The sequence below is a fragment of the Manacus vitellinus genome, unplaced genomic scaffold, assembly GCF_001715985.3.
Source record: "Manacus vitellinus isolate BGI_N305 unplaced genomic scaffold, ASM171598v3 scaffold_90_pilon, whole genome shotgun sequence".
NCBI classification, from domain to species: Eukaryota; Metazoa; Chordata; class Aves; order Passeriformes; family Pipridae; genus Manacus; species Manacus vitellinus.
The window spans coordinates 1,275,010-1,297,267 of record NW_021940867.1 but is presented as its reverse complement, the minus strand read 5'-3'; the positions used below and the strand labels follow the sequence as shown (position 1 = coordinate 1,297,267).

General features: G+C 45.9%; 1 protein-coding gene across 1 annotated transcript in view; it reads left to right on the top strand.

The window, feature by feature from the left end:
- ARHGEF5 (Rho guanine nucleotide exchange factor 5) overlaps positions 1-19,826 on the top strand; it is a 35,633-nt gene extending 15,807 nt beyond the window's left edge. The window contains exons 2-15 of the mRNA XM_018086243.2: positions 2,994-6,543; positions 8,025-8,106; positions 8,480-8,544; positions 8,825-9,084; positions 9,943-10,103; positions 10,973-11,125; positions 12,509-12,638; positions 13,946-14,020; positions 15,765-15,854; positions 16,167-16,321; positions 16,975-17,136; positions 17,511-17,581; positions 17,917-18,021; positions 18,221-19,826. Coding sequence (XP_017941732.2) covers positions 2,994-6,543; positions 8,025-8,106; positions 8,480-8,544; positions 8,825-9,084; positions 9,943-10,103; positions 10,973-11,125; positions 12,509-12,638; positions 13,946-14,020; positions 15,765-15,854; positions 16,167-16,321; positions 16,975-17,136; positions 17,511-17,581; positions 17,917-18,021; positions 18,221-18,375 — 5,214 coding nt within the window. The 3' untranslated portion in view covers positions 18,376-19,826. The remainder of the gene's footprint in view (positions 1-2,993; positions 6,544-8,024; positions 8,107-8,479; positions 8,545-8,824; positions 9,085-9,942; positions 10,104-10,972; positions 11,126-12,508; positions 12,639-13,945; positions 14,021-15,764; positions 15,855-16,166; positions 16,322-16,974; positions 17,137-17,510; positions 17,582-17,916; positions 18,022-18,220) is intronic.
- The last annotated feature ends 2,432 nt before the right edge of the window (positions 19,827-22,258 follow it).

Genomic DNA, 22,258 nt, shown 5'->3' with positions numbered 1-22,258 from the left:
TGTGGGCTTGAGTTTGAGGGTCTTACTATTCAGGCCTTTATGAGCCATCCTGTCTTTAGTAGTAGTAGACCTTCCTTAGCCATAAGCTTGTGTCCAAGACTACCTGAATCCCTAAACAGTCTCCCTGCTCCTGGGGAATCCGTTTTTGGAAACTGTCTCTGTTAGGCGTGACGAGTGGTACTTTTCTGGTTGTGTAGCAGGGGAGACTCAGGTGAGGTAGCCAGGAATGCTGAGAGCATTGGAGCACAAGAGTGATCTGATGCCATTGTGAAACCTTTGTTAAAGGAGGGGGTACATTTAATTGTACCTGTTGGGGACGTTAAAGTTGATCCTGCCTTGGACAAGGTGGTCGTTCACAAGTTTATGACCCTGCTGCTATCTGTGCTCTGCCAAACCCTCTTGTGTCTGTGCTGGAGATTCTTCCTGACTGTCCTACAGCTTCCCACAGGTTTTAAAAGACTTTAGCAGCACCCAAGTAGTTCAGTACCAGCTGACAGCAGTAAGATGTGGTGGAAGCCCTGTGGGAACTTCCTGAATGGACATATGTCTTTGAAATATACTGTTTGTTGAAATTATAACTATTTACAACTACTCACCACTTGGAAGGGGAAAATCCAAATTGCGGAAACATCCCAGTTTTGGCCTGGTTTTGCAAGAAGGACTGTATTTTCAATATAAACAAAAATTAAAGATTACATGAGAAAAAACACGCAGGAACAAAGTTAACTGATGAATTTACTCAATTTTTTCCTAATTTTTTTTTTTTAAAAGCATTGGGGTTGTTCAGTCTGGAGAAGAGAAGGCTCTGGGTGAGACCTTAGAGCCCATTCCAATACCTGAGGGGGCTTGTAAAAACGAAGGAGAGTGACTTTTTACAGGGTTGGTAGTGATAGGACAAGGGGGAATGGTTTTAAACCAAAAAGGGAGAGATTTAGATTAGCTATTATGAAGAAATGCTTCCCTGTGAGGGTGGTAAGGCCCTGGCACAGGTTGCCCAGAGAAGCTGTGGCTGCCCCATCCCTGGGTATGTTCAAGGCCAGGTTGGATGGGGCTCTGAGCAACCTGGGCTAGTGGAAGGTGTCCCTGCCCATGGCAGGGGGGTTGGAAAGCAATCATCCTTAAGGTCCCTTCCAATCCAAGCCATTTTATGATTCTGTGATGACAGTCCCTGTGATTAAGGTGTATCTAATGCTTCAGTTCTGTCTCCAGAGCACGTGCTCATTGCTTTCAGAGCAGATGTTTTGTTTCACTTGACGTAAGGGAAAATAGAAGCTAAACCAGCTTTCAGGCCAGGCGTGCCCTGGCCATGGAGCTAACTGGGACAATTAGTTCAGATGTAATTATGCCCTTACTGCTTTTACTTTCTGTGTGGGATCAGAGGTTGTTACTTGTGACTATAGAGCCACTCTAGCACAGGGAAATCACCGCTGATCTCAAAGATTTCTCTTTCAATGCAGAGAATTTCCTTTATCTCTGAGTCTCCCAAGTTAAAATTGTTGCACATTTCCCCTCCCTCCACAACAGCAGGTGAAACTCTGGACAAAAATGTTAGTCTTAAAACTTATGGAAATTAGGAATGCCAGAGAGTGAGAAAGTATACAGATATGGCTGTCTGTTTTGAGGAAGAATGAGAACCTCTTTTTTGCCTGAGCTTTGTGAATGGCAGAGCCAGGCGTTGGGGCTTTTTTTTGGTCACTAAACAGCTGTCAGGCTTTTACCTGAAGAAATGTGGAATGGCTTCTCTGACCAAAAGATGCAGAACTATGGATCTGTGTCTGGAAACTTCAACACTTCTAAGATAGGGTGAAGGAGGAGAACACTGAAGCTTTATTCAGGGGGAGGTCTGGCTGTGGCTGCACATTGCAGCAGATCCTTCAGGGCTAAATTGCAAGCTCTGGTATGTGTGCAAGGGGACCCAGTGTATGGGAGGCAGCCCAAAGCAGCACTCTGTAGGCCATTTCTGATAAGCAGGGGATAGGGAATAGAGAAGACAGGCTGGAACACTAGAGAATATGTCCCAAAGGTAGAAGAAAAGGGAAACCTCCATGAGGGTTTGTCTCTTTCTCATGTTTTTTCAGGTAGGGATTGTGGGTCATGGCATAGGTAGAAGGCAGAAAGATAAAAGTGGTGAATCAGATTCTTCCGTTCTTTTCACAGACATATCCCAAATGTACATTCCCTAGTGCTTTGTCATGTCTGAACTTCAAATGCAGTACTGGATGGGAAATTCCACTGTATCCTTTGGGAAACTGTCCAGCAGTCCTGAGATGGCATTTCCCCCCCCTCCATAAATGATGATGTAGTTTCTCTTTGTGGTCTGCAGATATGTCCACACATACCAGAGTTACTCCTCTCAACCCATGTGGTTTACAGCCTTCAAATATCTTGTGTCTTGTGTCATGTCCTAGTTATTTGTTAATCAAATTGTTACATTCCTATGTCTTGTTAATCAGTTTCTGTGATGATTTGCAATAAGGTCCTGTGTTGCACAGACATACACAGAGATCTGTAAAGAGGCATCAGCTCCAAAGAACTGTTGAAATCAGAGAGATTTTTAAGACTCAACTAGAAGAGACCCCACAAAACTTAGTGGAGATTTTTGATAATTTTCTTGTTCTCTGAATGCCTTCTGGTATCCCCTTTTGGGTCTGAGATAACTCACCTTTCATAAGTTGCACTGCAGCCATGGCAGAGATCAGCATCTCTCCTCTCTGACCAAAGTCACTTCCTGGAGTTGCACGTAAAACTAAAAAGACACCAGAGGTATTTTTATGGTTTTATAACCAAAATATGGTTTTATTTTGGTGTTACTCATACTGCAAGCTTACCTCAGGTGCTTGCCTACTCTCAGTCTTTGTATTTGTTTCCCAGCTCTTATCACCCACTAGGTATGCGGGTTGGGTTTTGGTTTTTTTCTCAGCTGCACTAGAACCAGTGAATTAGATTGATTGTGTCATTCTGTTGTAGTAACAGAAAAATGCATTTCTGTTTAGCAGGATGTGTCACTGATGGAGTTTGAAGAAACAAGCGAGGGAGGCACCACTCCCCCAGGAGCCAGCAGCACCCCTGGGGAAGCTTGGGATTCTACAGCAGTTGGAGGAGAGCACCATGCCACTCACACACCAGCCGAAATGAGCACCAGCCCGTCGAGCTCTGCACAGGGAGCAGAGCTCAGCACTCCTGAGGACTGCCTTTCTGCTCCAGGGAAAGCAGCAGAGATGCTGGGCAGACCCTCTAACCCTATGCAAGAAGTGCCAGCAGGACTGGAACAAGAGCAGGGGGATGCAGAGCCTGAAAAGGGACTCTCAGAATGGGAAGGAGAAATGCCTTTAGAGGCGGGTGGACTAGATTATTCTCTGAAACATAAGCAATTAGAGGTAGCTGACCTGGAAAGTAACCAGGACTTTTCCTCTCACAGCACGGTTCAGGATGAGCTGGCCCCTGGCAGCCCCATCCTGCAGGCTGTGAACCTCAGCACTGAGTTTTCTCAATGCCAGGCAGAACTGGCTTTTCCTGGCTCAGACCCTCAAGCCCAGCAACCAAAATCTTCTTTGGCTGATGCCATTTCCTCTCAGAGAGAGACACCTAAGTGCTTTTTGGTGTGTAAAACTGTTTCAGAGGGACATTATAAGGCCAAACCGTTTCTGGATAACATCTCCAAGGATGCTCTGCAGGAGGTTGATGGTGCTGCAGAGCAGAAGCAAAGCAGCGAAAAGGTGGCACCAGCACCTGACGAACAGCCTACATCAGAGGAAGCAGTAGGAGACACAGCTAAACCTTACACTTCTGAAGATGTTAAGGAAAGCCTAAGAGCACCCCAGAGTTTGGAAGAGAATACAGAGTCTTTCTCTTCCCATCAGTTGTCTTCCACCTTAACATGTGACAGCCAAGTAAGTTCACTACAAGCAGAAGGAAACATAACTGGTGAAACAAGGAATGCCAGCGTGGTCAAAGACCAGGGAACACTAATGGTTCCTAAAGAAAACTCACCTACTTCCAAATGCCTTCATCTAGAAGATGATCATGGAAAAACAGAGGGGAGACCTGCCCCTTCAGCGGAGAGAGCCTTCCAAGTAAAGAGTACTGCTAAAAGGAGTGAGGAAGTGAGTGCTTCACAGCATAAGGAGCCAGCAGAGGAGGAGGCAGCGTCTGAACTTCAGCAGGAAGAGGAGAAGAAAGAGTGCAAAGAGCAGAATCTACCAGAAGAAGGAAAATCTTTGGAGCCCAAAGATCAGAAAAACAAGCAACAAAATGGGCAGGAACAACTGCAGAGGGAAGAGCTCAGAGTGGAGGAAGAACTCAAACTAGAGGCTCTATCATCAGCTTTTGGGTCAGAGATATCTTCTGTTCCCAGGTATAAGGTGGATATGTGTGGTTTGGAGAATGTTTCCTCAGCTGAGCAAAGGGGATCAGCATTTCCTCCTGGGGAACCTGTCTCTGTGGATCCTGGTGAAGATGTGCTGCTGAAAGCTCGTGTCACAGAAGCAGGTTCTGGATGTCAGGCACCTGCTGTCAGCTCTCTGTCTTCGAATAACCTGAACCCAGGGGGTGAAGCTCCACACACATGCCGTGTCTCTGACCAGTCGGAAGACCTGGAAGACTCTGGCCGCTTTTCCATCGGTGCTCAGGATCTTGGAGAAGCTCACTGGGATGATAAGATAAGACTGGGCAGGGAGAACGAGCACAGTGATGGGCATGGAAAAGCTGTCCAGAGGTTTGAGAAAAGAGAGGCACCTCTCCATGGAGGAGTGGCAGCACCTTCTGGTGCAGAGAACTCAGAGGCTTCTGTTCCAGCACACCCTTCCTCTGGTACTAATGACTTGGAGCCACCTGATCCCAGAGATTCTCATCCCGCTACAGGAAAAGCTGAGCTTCCGGACTTCATTCCAGCTTTGCCCTCAGAGCTCACCTCAGTGGCTTTAGCGTCTGGCCTACAGAAGGAGGGTGCCAGAGCAGCCTCTGTGACCCCCCAGGACTGTCCTGGCACCAGCCAAAACGAGCTGCCAGACTCTGCAGGGAAGCCACCCAACCAAGGTGCTCCCACACAAGTGTGGGACCCAACACCAGGGCAAACTGCTGCTCTGAGTACAGATCCAGGGGAGGCCAAGGCTTTCCATGAAATCCTTACTTCCAAGGAAGGCTTTCATGAAGACCTTAGTGGCCCATCTTCTTTCTCTGTAATATACACGAGCTCTCTTCCTTTAGAAGAGAGCCTTCCTGGGGATAGGAGGTCTGTGGTTAGCATTGCAGGGCCTCTGGAACCATCCCAAACACCAGGAAGGACTTCCACTCCCCTGAACCACCCAGAGACAATTCAGCAGAACTCCCCCGAAAAAAGTGCCATTATGGAGGGAAAAGAAACAGGAGCAAATGTGGGTCATAAAGCACAACAAATGCCTTTGTTTGATCAGCCTGACTGCAGTTTAGACCAAAAAGAGCTTGGATCCAGAATTTCCAGTGTCCTGAGCACCCTAACTTGGCCCTCTGAAGAAGATACGGTCCTTGCTGTGAACCAGGAAGAACAACCTCTGTCCCCTGTGTCCCACTCAAGCCTACCTCTGGTATCTGAGCCTGATGCCAAACAGCTTCCTCAGCCTCCTTCCCATGTCCAAAGGCCCACTCAAGCTCAGGCCCCTGCACTTAATGCAAATCACCTTGTCCCACCTTCAGCCCCCGAATGTTCCCAGCCACTGGCTCCTGGACCATATTCCAGGCCACACCTCAACTGTGCTATGGACCATAATAGGTTAGGAGCCATTCACCCTGCCATAAGCCATCCTCTCCAGACTGCTGCCTCTGGGTCCCATTCCAACTCTGTGGCCTCTGCTTCTGATGGAGAAAGTCTAGCAGAGAAGGATGGCCTTGTACCAGTAACTGGGGAGTGGGATCTCGGTGACTCAGGTACCCACGACACAGAGACTTCCGATGACTCAGGGGTCAGTTTGTTGGCCAAAAGCTTTTCTGCTGTTGGAAGTGAAATGCTGGTTGGCTGCTCTGACACCAGCCCTGAAACAGCAGACCAGCACATGGATATAGAAAGTGGAAAATCCTCACCTGACCACCCTAATTGGCCCTCGTTGGAAGGCTTGTTAGCATCCACAGACTCCAAGAGCAGAGACTCTGCACAGCTCCTTCCAATGCTTGCATTCACCAACCCAATCCACTTTCTCCAGCTTAGCCCTCCATCACCACCAACCACCAGAACGACCTGCCAGGAAGAGGAGCTGCCATGGGAGCAACCCTCAGGCATCTTCGGTGTGGACACAAAGCACGCCCAGGCTCCACGGGCAGTCACAGAGAAAACAGAACGTGAGAGGAGGGTCAAGCAAAGGCTGGAAGGAGGGGAACATCAGCCAAAGGAAGAAGTGGCCAAACATGCACCCTTGGAAAAATCATCAAGTTGGCCAGACAAGAAGAAGATGGGGGTGGTTGCACAGGAGCCAGCAGCCAACCAAGAGAACCCGATTAGACGCCGAGTGAAAAGCAAGGACTGGCACCGCCAGGGCCTGAAGAGGATGTCAGTACCACCAGACATCTTGCAGGGTGAGTCCTCTCTTCCCTTTCCCTTCCCTGCCACTGCCCCAACTCATTGCAGTTCCCAAAAACATAGGATTAAATTAAACAGGCGGTCTGACAGAGAGGCACGAGCGCTGAGAGCTTCGTGTTGCTCTTGTGCCTTTCTGGTCATATTCCTCATTCCATGCAGCCCGTTCTGTCCTGCCCCGAGCTCCCCCTTCCCAGCTCTTCCCTCCCTGTAACAGCCCCTTTCCAAGCAATAGGGAAGAGTCATGCACACATGCTCAGCAGCCCATATCTGTTATTACTTGTTTATTTACTGCCTCCCTTTATTTTGCAACTGACACTTTTAGGTTCCAATCTGACCTTCTAAAAAACATGATTTTACTGTGAAGGCAGGATTTGAGGTTAGAGATAAGAAAGCAAATTTGTCAAACCCAAGGTCCCAGCTTGCATAGAATTCAATCACTGATGTCACAAGTGGAAAATATGCATCTTCTCTTGTGCAGCTCATTTAAACAGTACCTTCTATCAGGATGCATGTCTGTTCTTTATTATTATATCTGACATGAGCTTTAAACATAGTTGCTTCTTTTCAACTCTTGCTTAGTTTATTTTTCAAGCTCCTTAACATGCTGGATTTTTGGCACAGAGGAAAAGGAGGGGAGTGTGGAGGGGTATAAAAGGTTTGGCAGAACTTGAATCAAACTTGTTCATGTGTTTGACTTGTAAATTCTTGGTTCTGAATTTTAAAACATTCAAGGCAACGGTACTGTCTTTCCTCCAGCCCATACCTGCAGCCTAGTCTTTGGGCTTTCTTCCCCCTTCTGCTTCCAGTGAATTTATATTTAGAATTTCTCCACAGCTTATTTGATTAAATCCCTCACAAACCAAAAGAAAAAGCCATACTTTCTGCACTTGACATAAAGAGATGACTCAAGCAGCAGTTTTGAATGCCCACATATAAATGTGAGAACTGGATTACAACATTCATTGTCAGGCCATATCCCTTTTAAGACTCTTCACAGGAGTGATTTTGTTAGACATTCAGCATTTCTGCCCCAGAGTCACTGAGAGTTTTTGGGGCTCAACATCTACAAAAGAAAGTCTTGGGACCTTCAGACCTGCTTAGTGACTTTGGGTCCATTGATCTCCTGCAAGTAGCTGAAAAGGTAAAGACTACACCAAATAGGGCCTACAGGCAGTGTCTTTGCTCAGACAACTGGAGACAGAAGCTCTCAGGGTTACTGTCACAGCCTAAAGCGTCAGCCTTTGTCTTTGGGTGAGAAATAGATGTGGCTCACAGACGTAAAGTGTAAGCAGTGGCAAGGATTATTAAAACTAGAATGCTTCCGACCCAGAAATAAATGTCACGAGGGCACCTGTACTCCAGCTCCAGACTGACACTTAGGTGGGGTACAGGTAAGTGGTGTCTGTGTATCATTTGGATTGTAGCTTCACTCTAAAAATGGACTTATGTGTTTACTTTCTAATTGTCTTATATACAGAAGTTTCTTCTGTTCCTTCAGAGGAAGAGGCTCACAAGGCACACAGAGAGCCACCAGTCAGCTCAGAAACAGTTATACTGCGGTAAGTCTCTCAAAGGCCCCTTAGAATTTACCCCCATCTCTGTGCAGCACAGACACCTGACACACTCCATTGCTTCTGAGTTACCAAAGCTGATGATAAGGAGAAGAAAACCGTAAATAAATGCCTTAGGCCTGTGCTTCAGTCTCCCCTCTTGAAGAGGACCCCACTGCAGCAGAAGTATTTCTGTGCCTTTAGGCCAGTGGTTCCATCAAGCCAAACTTTGCCCTTTGTTAAGTAGAGCATGTGGAACTTGAGCTTGTTGGAAAGAGAGAGGTCCTTGTTGTGACAGACCAGTTTCTGAGGTTTGGATAAGCCATCTCTGGTACTGTGCTCTTCATTCACTCTTTGTTTTGAAATCCTTATTCCCTAACAGAGAGAAGAAACCTGCAGACACAACAGAGAACTTCAAACGCCGGCACTCCAAGCTGATCAACTCCTGTAAGTACCTTCTGCCACCTCTCTCCTGCATCATCTCTCACCCTTGCAGTGAGCACAAAGGAGAGGGACTCCTGCCATATGGTAGCAGGGAAGACTACTGGAGTCAGTGAACTCAGAGTCCTGCAGTACACTGGGGCAGCTGGTGAGCTTTGCTTACAGCAAAATGTGTTCCCTTGAATTTGGCTGCCCCAATCTGAGACAGAACAGAGTTTCCTCCAGGCTGAAGCAGAGGGCGAGTAGCTGCTACAGAAAGGATAAATGTATGTGTCTGTCTTCACAGCAAGATTGCTGTATCAGGAGTACAGTGATGTGGTTCTGAACAAGGCCATTCAAAGCCAGAAGAGAGTGGATTATCCAGAGGATATAGAGTCAAGTTTCCCAAGCTCCCCGAGGCTACGGAGGAAAGTGCTGTCTCCCCCGGACTCGTACTTGCAACGTCTGTCAGTCTCATCCAATGCATCCCTCTGGCAGGACATCCCCATGATCCGGGGCAGCAGAATGCTGCTCAATATGTCCCGTGAGGAGCAGAGGCTGCAAGAGGTAAGGGACACATGGAACAAGATAAATGGATGGTCTGTAGTCCAGAAAGAGTCTCCTGAAGGGGGGATAAAGCAGAGAGCAAAAACCGTGATGTGGGAATGCAGGTGGTTGAATGCAGAGGTCACCTCTACAAGCACTATGGGGCTGTGCTACCAGTATGTGTGCTGAAGTGCCAAACTGTAGAGAAAGCAGCACTGAAGGACAGACTCTGGACTGTATCAGTAACTTCAGGGAAACAGACATGGGGAAATGGGAACAAGATAAAGAGTTCTGAGCATGTTCAATGCAAAAGAGCATATCAAAGTAGACTTGCAGCTTTCTCCCACACATAAACTCTTGAGAGATCTTAATAAACCTACAGTAAATTGTATTTCCTTTGGTAGAGTGTTAGCTTACAAAATTCACCTTTGTGAGCTGCAGGGCTGAGAGGGAATAGGAAGATGTGTGGGTTCAACAAAATGGTGTAGAGAAACTGGGTAAGGAAAATAAGGGGAATTGAGCAGTGGATGGGAGGACATAGAGAAAGAGGTGAAAACAACAGCATGGGAGATGTGATGGAGAAAAACATGGATGGTACAGATGCTGGACTTCATGGGAGCGTGTAAAATAGGGAACCTTGTGGAAGTGGTGTTAAGGGGAGATAAAATGAGAGCAAGTTTTTGTTTTTAAGTCATGCCACATGTCTGTTTTGTAAAGAAGGACTATAAAGAAGGACTATATGTAGCGGCACACTTGCCTTTCATTTCTAAAGCCTCTCTTCTGTAATCACGTGCTGGAAGGTTTTCTTCAGTCTCCTCCCTGTAAGATTCCTCACAGACTTGTGCAGTCTACTGATGCTGTGCTCCCTTATCTCCCAAGGCCAAGTTTGAGTTGATAATATCTGAGGCTTCCTACCTGCGCAGTTTGAATGTGGCAGTGGATCACTTCCAGCGATCAGCAGAGCTCCAGGCCATGCTCACCAACCAGGAGCGCCAGTGGCTTTTCTCCCGCCTTTCCGACGTGCGCGATGTCAGTGCCAGGTGAGATGTGGCCCTTTGCTTCCAGGACTAATAGGCATGGGACACTTCCCAGCATTTCCCTCAGTAACATTTCTCACTCCTCCCCTCCGTGTTCACTGACCTTCAGGGGAGATACACACACACAGCACTTTGTGATGACGTAACAGCACTGCCTTGAAAGGAACATTTGCCTTTTTGGGTGATGTAAATCCTGGCGTTGAGTCCCAGATATTGTGGCTCAATGGTGCACAGAGATCAAAATGTTCAAAATGGTACCCACGTGCCATTGGCTTCAGCTTTAATTAAACTTGACTAAGCAGACCCCGTCCCAAACCAGCTCCTGCCAAATACAAGACAAAGAGGCAGCTGCATGAGCCCTGACCAAAAAAAGAAAAAAAAAAAGAGGGGGGAGATCTAAGTCACAGCCATCACTTGACAGAAACTAATGTGAATCAATTGAGCATAAGTCATGAAAATGTGGACATGACCCCACATGCAAGGAATCCTGTATGTTGTAGGAATCTGTTCTGCTTTTCCTCCTGCAAGGCTTGGCTTGGCATATCACTAAGCTAGTAAGGGTTGCTGCTACCTTTTTACATTCTACCAGTGGGATTATTCTGGTGATTATTCTTAATTTTCAGTTGGTTGCTGACCATGTGTTAGAAGAATGAGCTCTCACGAATAGAGGGCTTTTGCCTCTGCTTTTTCCTTGCTGACTCCAAGCCCTAAATAGTCATTGTCTACAGACATTATGCTCTCTAGAAGTACAAAGCTGTCTTGTGCTTATCTGTGGGCTGCCAGGGTTTCGGAGGACTGAGGCCATTCCTGCTTTACTTCAATGACACTGATGTTTCCCTCTCCTTTCATGCCACCACATCCATGTGCTGCAGTTTCCTCTTTGACTTGGAGGAGAAGTTTGAGGAGGACATGTTTACCTTCCATGTGTGCGACGTGGCTCTGAAACATGCCCCGGACTTCCGCAGGGTGTACCTTCCATACGTAACAAACCAGACATACCAGGAGCAAACCTTCCAGCGCTTACTGTAAGTTTTCTCTTCTGTTGCACTCTTCTCCCCTCCTACTTCCTTAAATATGCACTCTTTCCAAAGATGGGGAACACTGCAGGTACTGGCTATTGACTACAGGCTGCTCTCACCGCACCCCCAGAAGGACAGGGAGGGACCTTCTTCCCTTCAGTGGCATTTGGGATAGCAGGACAGAGCTGCTGCAGGCTCTTCTCCCATCGCATTGGAGAGGAAAAGATTAATATGTGATCCAGCTGCAGGCTGTTCTCCGTCTGCCCTCTGCTGAAGAGAGCAAAAATGACTGTCTGGGATAATGGTTTTCAGTCTGTGGTTTCCAGACTGTTAAGAACCAGAAAGTGATAATTTCATGTGAAACTTCAAACCTCATCCACTCTGTGATTCTTTAACTAAAAGACCATGGCTGCTGTCAGTAAGCTTAAGCCAGCTATCCAGGGGTCTTTAAAATGGATTGAAAATCCTGAGGCCAGAGAACACCATCAGGCTCTCTTGCTTTAGGTGATGGAGTGGAACATCTCCCACCCTCCTCTTGTGTACCCAGTGAGTGGCACAGCCAGTCATTAATCAGGCATAGGCCTGGTCCTGGGTAAGGTTTCCTTGCCACTTCTGCACTGCTTCCCTTCATAACCACCCAATTCTAGTGAAGCTACAGTGATTCCAGGAGAAGGCAGTGTTCCCAACAGCCTATTCAGGCACGCTCTCTGGGTGCTGCTGCCTGGGAGAGATCTAGTCTCACAATTGATTCCCTTCAGGCAAGGCTCAGTTCCACACATAAAGGACCTCCAGGATATTGTCCAGGACAACAACTACTGGACCTACAACCTTTTTCCCCAGCTCTTCAAGGATATGGGCTTGTCTGTTCAGGAGGCTGGTACCACTCTCATACCTTTAGTCATTTAACTGCTATTGCCCAACATGGACAACTGGAAGGCAGTGGCTGTGTCTAGGAATGTAAGAGAGATGTTAAGGGAGGAAGGCAGCTGCCCTCAAGAGTAGCAAGGAAAGGGAAGCAGCTGTTTCCAGACCCTGAACACAGCCCCTGAAGCTGAATCACTCAGTGTAAGGAGAGAATACAAACCACCACTGTCTCCATGAAAGGTATAGTACTAATAGAAGGAATTGAAATGTAGATGTCACTTCTGCCTTTTATTCAAGAGGGCTGTGACAGAAAGAGGAAAGATATAGTAACAGCTGTACTGCCATCCTGTAGCTTTTACAAACCCACACCTGCTCTTCATCAGTGGTGCAGTCTCTTGACATCTATTGCCCCAGGAACAAACCCTCACTGTTGGGAGTTCTCCAACATTCACTGAAATCTGATACTGAGGAGGTTATTTATTTACTCTGATGCCTGGATGTCTTTTTTCTTTACTACTCCCACAGAAATGGAAATGCAGGGTTCCAGCAAGTCCTGGAGAGACTGGAAAGTGATCCAGTATGCCAGCGCCTCTCACTTAAATCCTTCCTCATCCTCCCTTTCCAGCGCATCACTCGACTCAAGCTCCTCCTACAGGTAACTGTGGGGATTCTCTGCTTTCCCTCAGGTTTCCCTCAGGTTTCCACCAAGTTTCCCTCAAGCTATGTCCAGGAGCAGCTGAGGGAGCTGGGGAGGCTCAGCCCGGAGAAAAGGAGGCTCAAGGGGGACCTTCTCACTCTCTACAACTGTCTGGAGGAGGTTGTAGCCAGGTGGGGGTTGGGCTCCTCTCCCAGGTAACAAATGACAGGATGAGAGGAAACAGCCTCGCCAGGGGAGGTTCAGGTTGGACATCAGGAGGAATTTCTTCACGGAAAGGGTGGTCAGGCATTGGAAGGGGCTGCCCAGGGAGGTGGTGGAGTCACTGACCCTGGAGGTGTTCAAGAAACCACTCAGTGCTCTGGTCTAGTTGAGAAGGTCAAAGGTTGGACTCAGTCCTGGAGGTCTTTTCCACCCTTGATGATTCTGTGTTTCTATGCTGATCCTTTGTCAAGTCTGAAAGTCACATAAACACGAGGTGGCTCCAAGCACCAGGTGGAAACACTGCACACTGCCCTTCATGTTGCATCTGTGCCAAGTTTGGCAAGATGCTCTAAAGCCATTCTGTTGTGTGCTTTGTGAATATGCCTTTGCAAAAGCAAACCCATGTGTCATGGTACAAGTGCCTGCTGTGCACTAGGCCAGCACCATGAGCTGGATATGTGGATATACTGGATATGCCTGCATGAAGCAGTGCAGTTTGTATATTGTTTAGGACTGTGTTGCAACACTACTTTATTTGTACTCCAATAAATAATGTATGGAGTCTTCTCAGAACATGTTGATTTACATTTTATTGAGCTTTTTTGGCTTTCTGCTAGAAAAATAAAGCGAGGGCTCCTTGGCTGCCCTCTGGAAGGCAGCCTGTCTCTCCTCTTTGCCTGCCATGCTGACTAATAGGAGCCTTCCAGACAGGGAACCAGCAAGTCCCTAATAAATTAATTTTGAGCTCTTTCTCTGAAATTCTTTTTTCTGTGTATTTGAGCCTCTTTTTAACAAGAGAAAGGGACAATTCTGTGCATAAAACCATTTGTGCTTGAGTTAGTGGTTGCTTCCTATGCCATGTAACTTCTATGTGATAGTTAATATAGTTTAGTTTTTCAGGAATGTCCTGTTCAATGCGACTTACCAGTGACATTCTGCATCTCAAATTTTTGGCCTTGTTAACTCCACATGTCATAACCTACTTCTGCTTTAGTTTCCCTTGAGACTGGTATCTTGGTGTTCCCTTATTTCTCCTACACTTCACTGATACTTAGGTCCAGCTTTCCCTGTGTGAATTATGAAAAGCATCTTTTCTCACACAGAATATCCTGAAAAGAACTCGACCTGGGTCTGAGGAGGAAGTGCAAGCAACGCAGGCCTACGATGCACTTGAAAAGGTAAGGCTGCCAACTCTTCCTGCAGCCCTGCAGAAAGGGCTCTGGGGGCTTTGGTTGATGGTACCGATAATACAAGTCAAAAATTTTGGGCTCAGCAGTAAAAATATTAGAATTTGTCCAAGGGAGGGCAGCAAAGGTGGTGAAAGAACTAAGAGGGCAAGACTTAGGAGGAGCGACAGGACACTAGGTTTGTTCAGCTCAGAGGAGGCTGAGAGTGACCTCATTGCTGTCTACAACCTCCTCACGACAGGGAGAGGAGAGGGATGTGATGATTTCTTCTCTCTGGATGCAAGGGAATGGCTAAATGCTGTGTCATGGGAAATTCAGATTGGGTATTAGGATAAAGTTCTTCACAGAGAGGGTGGTAAGCACTGGAACAAGCTCACCAGGGGAGTGATCATGGTCCCAAGCCTGATTGTGTTCAAAAGGTGTTTGGGCAACATTCTTAGATACATGGTTTAACTTGCAGTTTGCCTAGTGTAGAGTCAGGAATTGGACTTGATGATCCTCATGGGTTCCTTGCAACTGAGGATATTCTGTGACTCTCTGCAGCATCACACAGATGTGGCCCAATCCTTTTAATTGATCCTCCCCCTTGTTGAGGGCCCATGTCACTGATCCTCACACATAACAAATTAGTGTGTTCATGTGCAGTGGTAGCTTTGAGCAGAAAACACTAAAGCAGGAGTCAGCTGGGATGCAACTGAACTGGCACCAGTGATACCAAACTACTTTTTTCAGGACTCACTTTTTCCAGTCTCCTAACCAGCCCTTTGTGTTCCTTACTTTTGTCTCTAATTAATGATCAACTCCCATCCTAGTCCTTGCAAGAAAATCCTTCTTTAAATAAAAACAGGGCATTGCTCTGTTGCGTCCCTTCTTCCGTCCTGTTTATTACAGAGGCAAGATTTAAAGTCTTCTGGGACAACTTGTTATCTAAAATCTGTACAGCATCATGCAATGGATGTCTCTAGTGTTCCCCCCCAGTATCCCAAAGTTAAAGCAATGCTTGCCACAGAGATTTCATCTAAAGAATAACTTCCTTAAGAAAGAAGGGTGATCACTGTAGGTATAGAGAGGCTTAGAATGCTCACTTGGAAAAATACTCACTCTGCTCTGCACTGCTGCAGCCTCACCTCGAGTCCTGTGGGCAGTTTAGGGTGAGACAGTACAAGAAGAATCTAAAGCTATCAGTGTCCAAAGAAGGGCCACAAAGATGGTGAAGGGCCTGGAGGGGAAGCCATGTGAGGAGTGGCTGAGGTCACTTGGCTTGTTCAGCTGGAGAAGAGGAGGCTGAGGGGAGACCTCAAGGCATCTGCAGCATCCTCACGAGGGGCAGTGAAGGGACAGGCACTGACCTCTGTTCTGTGAGGACCCAAGGGAACAGCTGGAGCTGTGTCAGGGGAGGGTTAGGTTGGACATTGGGAAGAGTTTCTTTACCCAGAGGATCGTTGGGTACTGGAACCCTGAGCAGTGGTCATGGCCCCAAGCCTGCCAGAGTTCAGAAAGTGTTTGGACAACACTCTCAGACACATGATGGGATTCTTGGGGTGCCGTGTGCAGGGCCAGGAGTTGGAGTCCATCTTTGTGGGTCCCTTCAAACTCAGCATATTCTGTGATTCTATTCTATACTGCTTTTGCAGGAGGATGCCTAAGGGATTGTCACTTATGCTGACTCCTGAGGGCTGGGAGTTGTACTGATCCCACTGCTCCCACCTCACTGATGTTCTCTTTTCCTCTGCAGCTCATCAAGGACTGCAATGAAAATGTCCAGCGCATGAAGAGCACTGAAGAGCTGATCTACCTCAGCCAGAAAATTGAATTTGAGTGCAAGGTGAGCTCATCCATTCCCTGGGCCTTGCTCCAGCCTAATGTATTTTCTGCCTTTCCTCACAAAGCCACTTGCACTTTCTCTTTGTTCTCCTCTCCGATATACACAGAACTGTTGAACCAGCTCTTCATCAGTGCTTCCCTGACCCAGTCACTCATGTCAACCTTCAGATAAAGGTGCCTACCACGACTTGCACCTCTCCAGCTGGAGAGCTGAAACATTTCCTCGAGAGAAAGGGAAAAATGCAAATCCAAAGCTCAGGGACACTCATTTGCTTGTACGTGTTTGACGTAAACGTTCATTTCTGTCCTGCAGATATTCCCACTCATCTCACAGTCGAGGAGACTTGTGAAGTGTGGTGAGTTGACAGCACTGGACTTCAACAACCTAAGTCCAAAATGGAAAGTCACCACCCGGCCCATCTACCTACACCTTTTCAATGACTGCCTGCTCCTGTCTCGGCCGAAGGAGTGAGTGCTTCAACACAATTCTTGCTGCCCCTTCTAATACCTGTCTCTTTTGGGGTCTGTGCTTTGGTGACAGAGTCCTTTCCCTCTGCCTGCCAGCAAGTGGCAGCCTTTGTCAAGGCACTCTCCTATCCCAACCTGATGTGAGTATCATGCAAGTACGTGGAAATTGATAGTGCCAACTCCTAATGACAACATACAATAATATAAAAAGATAGCTTGTGGTCCCTAGTGCAACACTTCTATTCCGCCTTTCCATCTCTATAATGTGAAACACTTTAATAATAACCATTTATTCTAGTTTTACTTGGTAAATGATTTCTTGCTACAGGACAGAATGTGCAAATCGCTGGTTTGTCATGAGAGTTGTTTCACTGTGCTGGGGGTTTAGGGGTGGTGGTTTTGCTTCTAAGCTGTAAGATACCAAATTAAATTCTGACAGGACAGAGCTTATTATTTTTATCCTTTTCATTAAATCCCCTCTTCTCTGGCCTTCTGAGACTTATAGCAAGAATAACACTTGACGTGTCCGAGGCAAATGAAGACTCGTTAAAAGCTTTTTACTTTCCTGACCTCACAAAATAACATGGACTCGCTTTGTAACCCTCATCACCCTAAAACTCACAGCTTGTTCTGCTCCTCCTCTTCCCCTGCAGGGGTGGACGTTTCGTCGTGTTCGACCACGCCGCTTTCTCAGATGTGCGTGGGGAGAAGTGTGAGATGAAACTCCACGGAGCAAACAAGAACGTTTTCCGTCTCTTCCTGCTTCAGAATTACCAGGGAAAGAGAGTGGAGTTTTTGTTTCGGACAGACACACAGTAAGAGCTCAAGGTTACCCTCAACATATCCCGTTACCAGACATCTCCTAGGAGCCTGATGATTGCCCCTCAGCTACCCAAATGCTGACATACCAAATGCAGCTGCTGAGCAGAGGTCTTGAAAAACATCCCCTTGCTATAACCATTTCCTTATGAAGCACCTTCCTTCTCTCTCATCACAACTGCTCACGCAATACTTCCACATTATGTCATACCAAAAATGGGAATTTTTGCCTTTTCCCACCCCCCTTCTCCACCTCCCTTTCTCCACTTCCCCAGAGTACCCCCTGAAGCCCCTCCTGTGAGCAAACACCCCCTCCCATGTCAGTCACCAGACTGCTGTCCCTCACATTGAATCCTGTGATGTTTTCCAGCAGTGAGAAGCTGAGGTGGATCTCTGCTTTGGCTCCTCCACGGGGAGAACCAGACCTCCTGGAATGCCCTGGTGAGTCTGCTCTGCTGCCCCCGCAATGGGGGTGGGCTGGCTCAGGGGAGTCACAGTCACTGTGAGGTGGAACATCCCAGAATGATTCCAAGGCACAATACTTGAGGGTTTTTTGTAAATAAAGAAGATACTCGTGGGTTTCCCCTCAGTGCAGGTTGTGCCAGTTATTTTACCTATTTTAACTCCTCATATTAGATGAAGGCCTGTATTGTCCCTTCCGGTTCTCTGCCCTTTAGTGTTTGGGCAGCACCCTATTCCCCACCTCCTCTGTATCTGATGCACACAGGTTTACTGTTGCTTTCTCCTACACCAGTATGATCTTTCCTCCCCTTTAGATGCACCGCAGGTTCAATGCATAAAGACTTACAAGGCTCGGGAAAATGATGAGCTGGCTTTGGAGAAGGCAGATATCATCATGGTTATGCAGTACAGCAACGACGGTGAGCAGAATGGGCAATGGCTGTCTCAAAGTGTTGGATTGAGAGGACAAGGAGACTCTCCATTAGGATGCTTTATTTGGAAGCTGAAAGGGGATCTCCTCCTTTGCTCTTAGGGCCTTGTTGGAGGGGGCTTTTGGGGAAGAATGGAAATAAAATTGTGATTCTTTCGCCTCATGTTGTGTTTCTCCCCACACCACAGGATGGATGGAAGGGGTAAAACTTTCAGACCGGGAGAGAGGCTGGTTCCCCTCAGAACACGTGGAGAACATCTCCAGCAAACATGTGCGGCAGAAGAACCTGAAGGAGGAGCAACGTGTGAAGAATGCCAAGCAGCAGGTCTTCTGCAAGAAATAAAGACTCTGTTTGGACCTGTACAGTCTCCCTGCCATGGGGAAGCCACGTTTTTTTCTATTGTGCCTCAGAAGAAATGCCTCTGCAAAGAGCATAATACAGCACTTTGACAGAACCAGGTGCTTTTTGCCAAAGAAAGCGGGAATTCAATCAGGAAAAATCACTCACTTCCTCTGTGTCAGCAGGACTATGGCAGCAGGAGGAGGAGTAAAGATTGCATGTATTGCTTGCTTTGTGGTAGTAGGGAGGGACTTAAATCGGACAGAGGTCCGGGATCTGGACTTCTGAAAATATATTCCTGTTTTTGCCACTGACAAGTTGTGGGACCTTATGCAAGTCACTTCAGAGTTCTGCCTCAGTTTTCCCATCTGCGAAATGGGGGGAAGCTCACCTACCTCACTGCATGGTGTGAGGCTAAATTCACTAGTATTAGCAGACTAAGAGCTTTGAGCTCCTGAGAAGGAAGGTGCTAAGTGCAAAGCACAACAGAGCTGAGGAGAGTTTTCCATTTGAATAGCCTCTTGATATTCTTCATGGTGTTGATCTCCACAGTGTAATTTCCACTTAGAACAATTTATGTGTTTGATCATGCAGGTCTACTGGGGTTTAGATAGGCAAATATTTCATTGCACCCAGATTTAACTCGGTCTCAGAGTGCTGTTAAGAGTCCTTGACAGCATGAGAAAATCCACTGGAGTGGAGCAAAGTTTTCAGAAGCCACTATGATGATTTTCCCTCACCTTAAGAGGTATCATGCTGAAGAATCTGCTTCACAAAGGTCACCTTTCTTACGAACAAGTGTCCCACTAAGCTGTCTGAAATGACCTTTTTTTTACTCCGCCTCCCACTCAAAGTAGATCAGTGGCTTTTGACAAAGCTTTTTATTATGTGTTGGTACACACCCTGTACAGAATTACCATGACTAAGGCACATGCAATGAAGTGGCACTTTCCTGCTGCTCTTACTCTGAACGCTCATGTGGTATTGCATGCACCATTTTGCACACTTAGGGAGAACACTGAGATATTTAGCCACTGTAGATAAAGTCAAAGTATGCACCAGGGTCTCTGTTCTTTTTTAGAACTCTCTGGTTTTAAGTCCAGTTTACATGCATTTGTGCAGAACCTGTCTATTTGAGGATATGCCTTCAAGTGTAAAATACTGTTTCTGTGTTAAAAGTGTTTGCGTTCAGCTCAGTCAATGCAAGATCAAGTATAAGAATCAATACACCAAGGAAAGCAACGTGTAGCCTTCTTGCATTTAATATATTTGAAGAATTAGTTATCTTCATATTTCCAGCTTTCTGTCTCTGTAACATTCTGCCTTTAAATCCCATTTACATTGTATCTAGTATAGCTTATTACAGCCTATTTATATCAATAATTTTAGCTGGATTAAAAAAAGAGTTGCTTTTAGTCTTAATAAACTCATGCACTTCTCCAGTTAAAATAAAAAAACCTTTCTGCTTTCCTCATTACTTCCGTTTTCCTCTCAAATGTAAGTAATTCAGTATTTACTGAATATACATTCAGTATTTTCATTATTTTTTCCCTTTAGCTGTCCTTTCTAAGTCAGTATGAAGTACAAGCAGCTCTCCTTAGCTGAGGCAGTGAGGAAAACCTGCTTTATTAGCACACTCTGTGGTTCTTTGGTGTTATCCCCAGCCCTGAAGCTGCTGCAAGTTCCACAATGGTGTTGGTCATCCATATCTCAAGGTAAACTGAAGGGATGAACTACAGAAACTGGGAGTCCAGCCCATGATAGCAGTAAGCCAGGAATTATTCAACTGTCTTTTAATCTGCGGTCCAGACAACAATCTACCTACACACTTTTTTCTCCTAGAAGAATTGAAGCTTGCCCTGAGCTAAGAAACAAAGGAAGCCCTACTTCAAACTAAGTGACACAAGAAGGGTTATCATCCTCAACAAGACCCATGAATGTTCAGATATCCAGAATGCCTGCTTGTCCCAGGCTGGCATGAATTTATGCAATACCTAAGTCATCAGCATCATCAGTGTCTCCACTAGGATACAAAAAACACTGGCTTGGGATCAGTTCAGCACATGTCTGTGTAAGGTTATCCCATGCTGTCTGAGGTATCCCATATCCTCATCAGCTTCATCTTGGCTACCTGTACCAAGGAGAAGACAGCCATAGGTACATCAGAAGTTATCTTGTTAAACATTTTAAAAGTCAAGAATTCTTTTTCAACTTTTGCTCTCACAAAACAAGCAGGCAGATTGCTCATTAGAACCTTCCAACGTGGCATCTACATTAAATTCTGTGTGTTCCTGTTAAAATTTGTGTTGAGATAGGAAACCTCAAGGCTGCTGTTGTGATTGACAGCATTTCTATGCTGTTTAACTAGTTGAATCAAAGGTTAACTTCTTCATGTCACAGGTAGAGCCTTTATTTCTTGATGTCAGGCCTTTGTATGTTTAGGAACATTTAAAGGTCAGCTTATGCTTCTAAGTGCTCATGCCCTGGTTTATTTTGATTTCTTGCATTTCAGATAGGCCTCAACTTCTCACTATTTATTTCAATTTTTAACTCCAGCACCATCCTCCCACCAAAATCCATATCTGCACTGAAATGCTTTTTGAAACTGAATAACATCTGTACATTTGTACAAACTTAATCAAACTAGTACAATACGCCTTCCAACTGAGCGTTCAGGATACAGGAATCAAGTTAACAGAGCATCTGCTGTGTCCTATCACAGTCTTCTTTATGAGTCGGGATTTCTCCCTGCATTATCTAATGTGGATAACCTGATTTCCCAGAAAACTGGTGTAAAACAGAAGCATGGGGTTTGTCAAACAAGTCCCAATACTTTTCTGGGAAGATCCACAAAGAAGGCAGGGCATAGGAACAGTGTGTGAGAGGTGCCAGTGTATCTTCTCCAAGAACCTGTGGAGACTGATACATAGTGTATCCAGACAAAAGAAATTCAGTATTTCTATACTGGAAAAAAACCCAAAAAACTCAGAGGGCAGTTACACTAATTTATTTTTGTGACAAGAACAGCAATGAAGTACAAGTATAAACTACATCTAAACAGTTTTGTTGACAGTCTGAGAAAGTCATTGTTTACATCTGAAAATTAAATGTTATGACTCCTGTCATTTTTCATATAAAGAATTATAAAATATATATACATATAGATATATGTGGTTCTAAAGAAAAAAAAAAGCTCATAGCCCTGGGAACCTGTGTTGGTCCCTCCTCAAGGAAAATAAAGCATTCTCCACAGTTCTTATTCCCTTCACAAGTAAAAGCTGACAGTAGGACTAGAGTTCAGTAAATAAACACAACGTTGCTCAGAAACAGGAACCTCTAAAGCAGTTAGTGATTTTTATAATTTGCACTTTTACCTAATATTGAAGAGGTCCCATCCCTCCTAAGATGAGTTGTGTTTTGTCAGCTGAATGCTGTTAGCAAACTAATTGCCATTTTAGCCACACTGACATTGCAGCCAGCATGTCTTGCAGCTGGTGGCTGAACCAGGTGCACAGTTAGACTGATTATACTGTCTGCAAAATGCTGGCACATGTTTCAGCTTACACTCATTTAATGTGATGAAACTACTCTTAGGTGAAAGCATCAGTAGAAGCAGGATCTTCCAAGCTCTAGTGAACCTTGAAACAAAGACATAAGGGAAACACACAGTAGGAGAATGGTGCCGTGAGAGCAACAAGATGGTAAGCCAGTAACCACAAGGAGAATGAAGGATGTTCTATTTTGGTGCATCAGAATGCAGTGAAGCAAGGCTCATTCTTCATGCCAGCACTGTCTTTGCAGACAGTGCAACCCCCGTTGATGGAGAACCAGAAGCACTGCTAAATAACTACAGCCAGAGCACATTAAAAAAGCAATATCTTCCTGA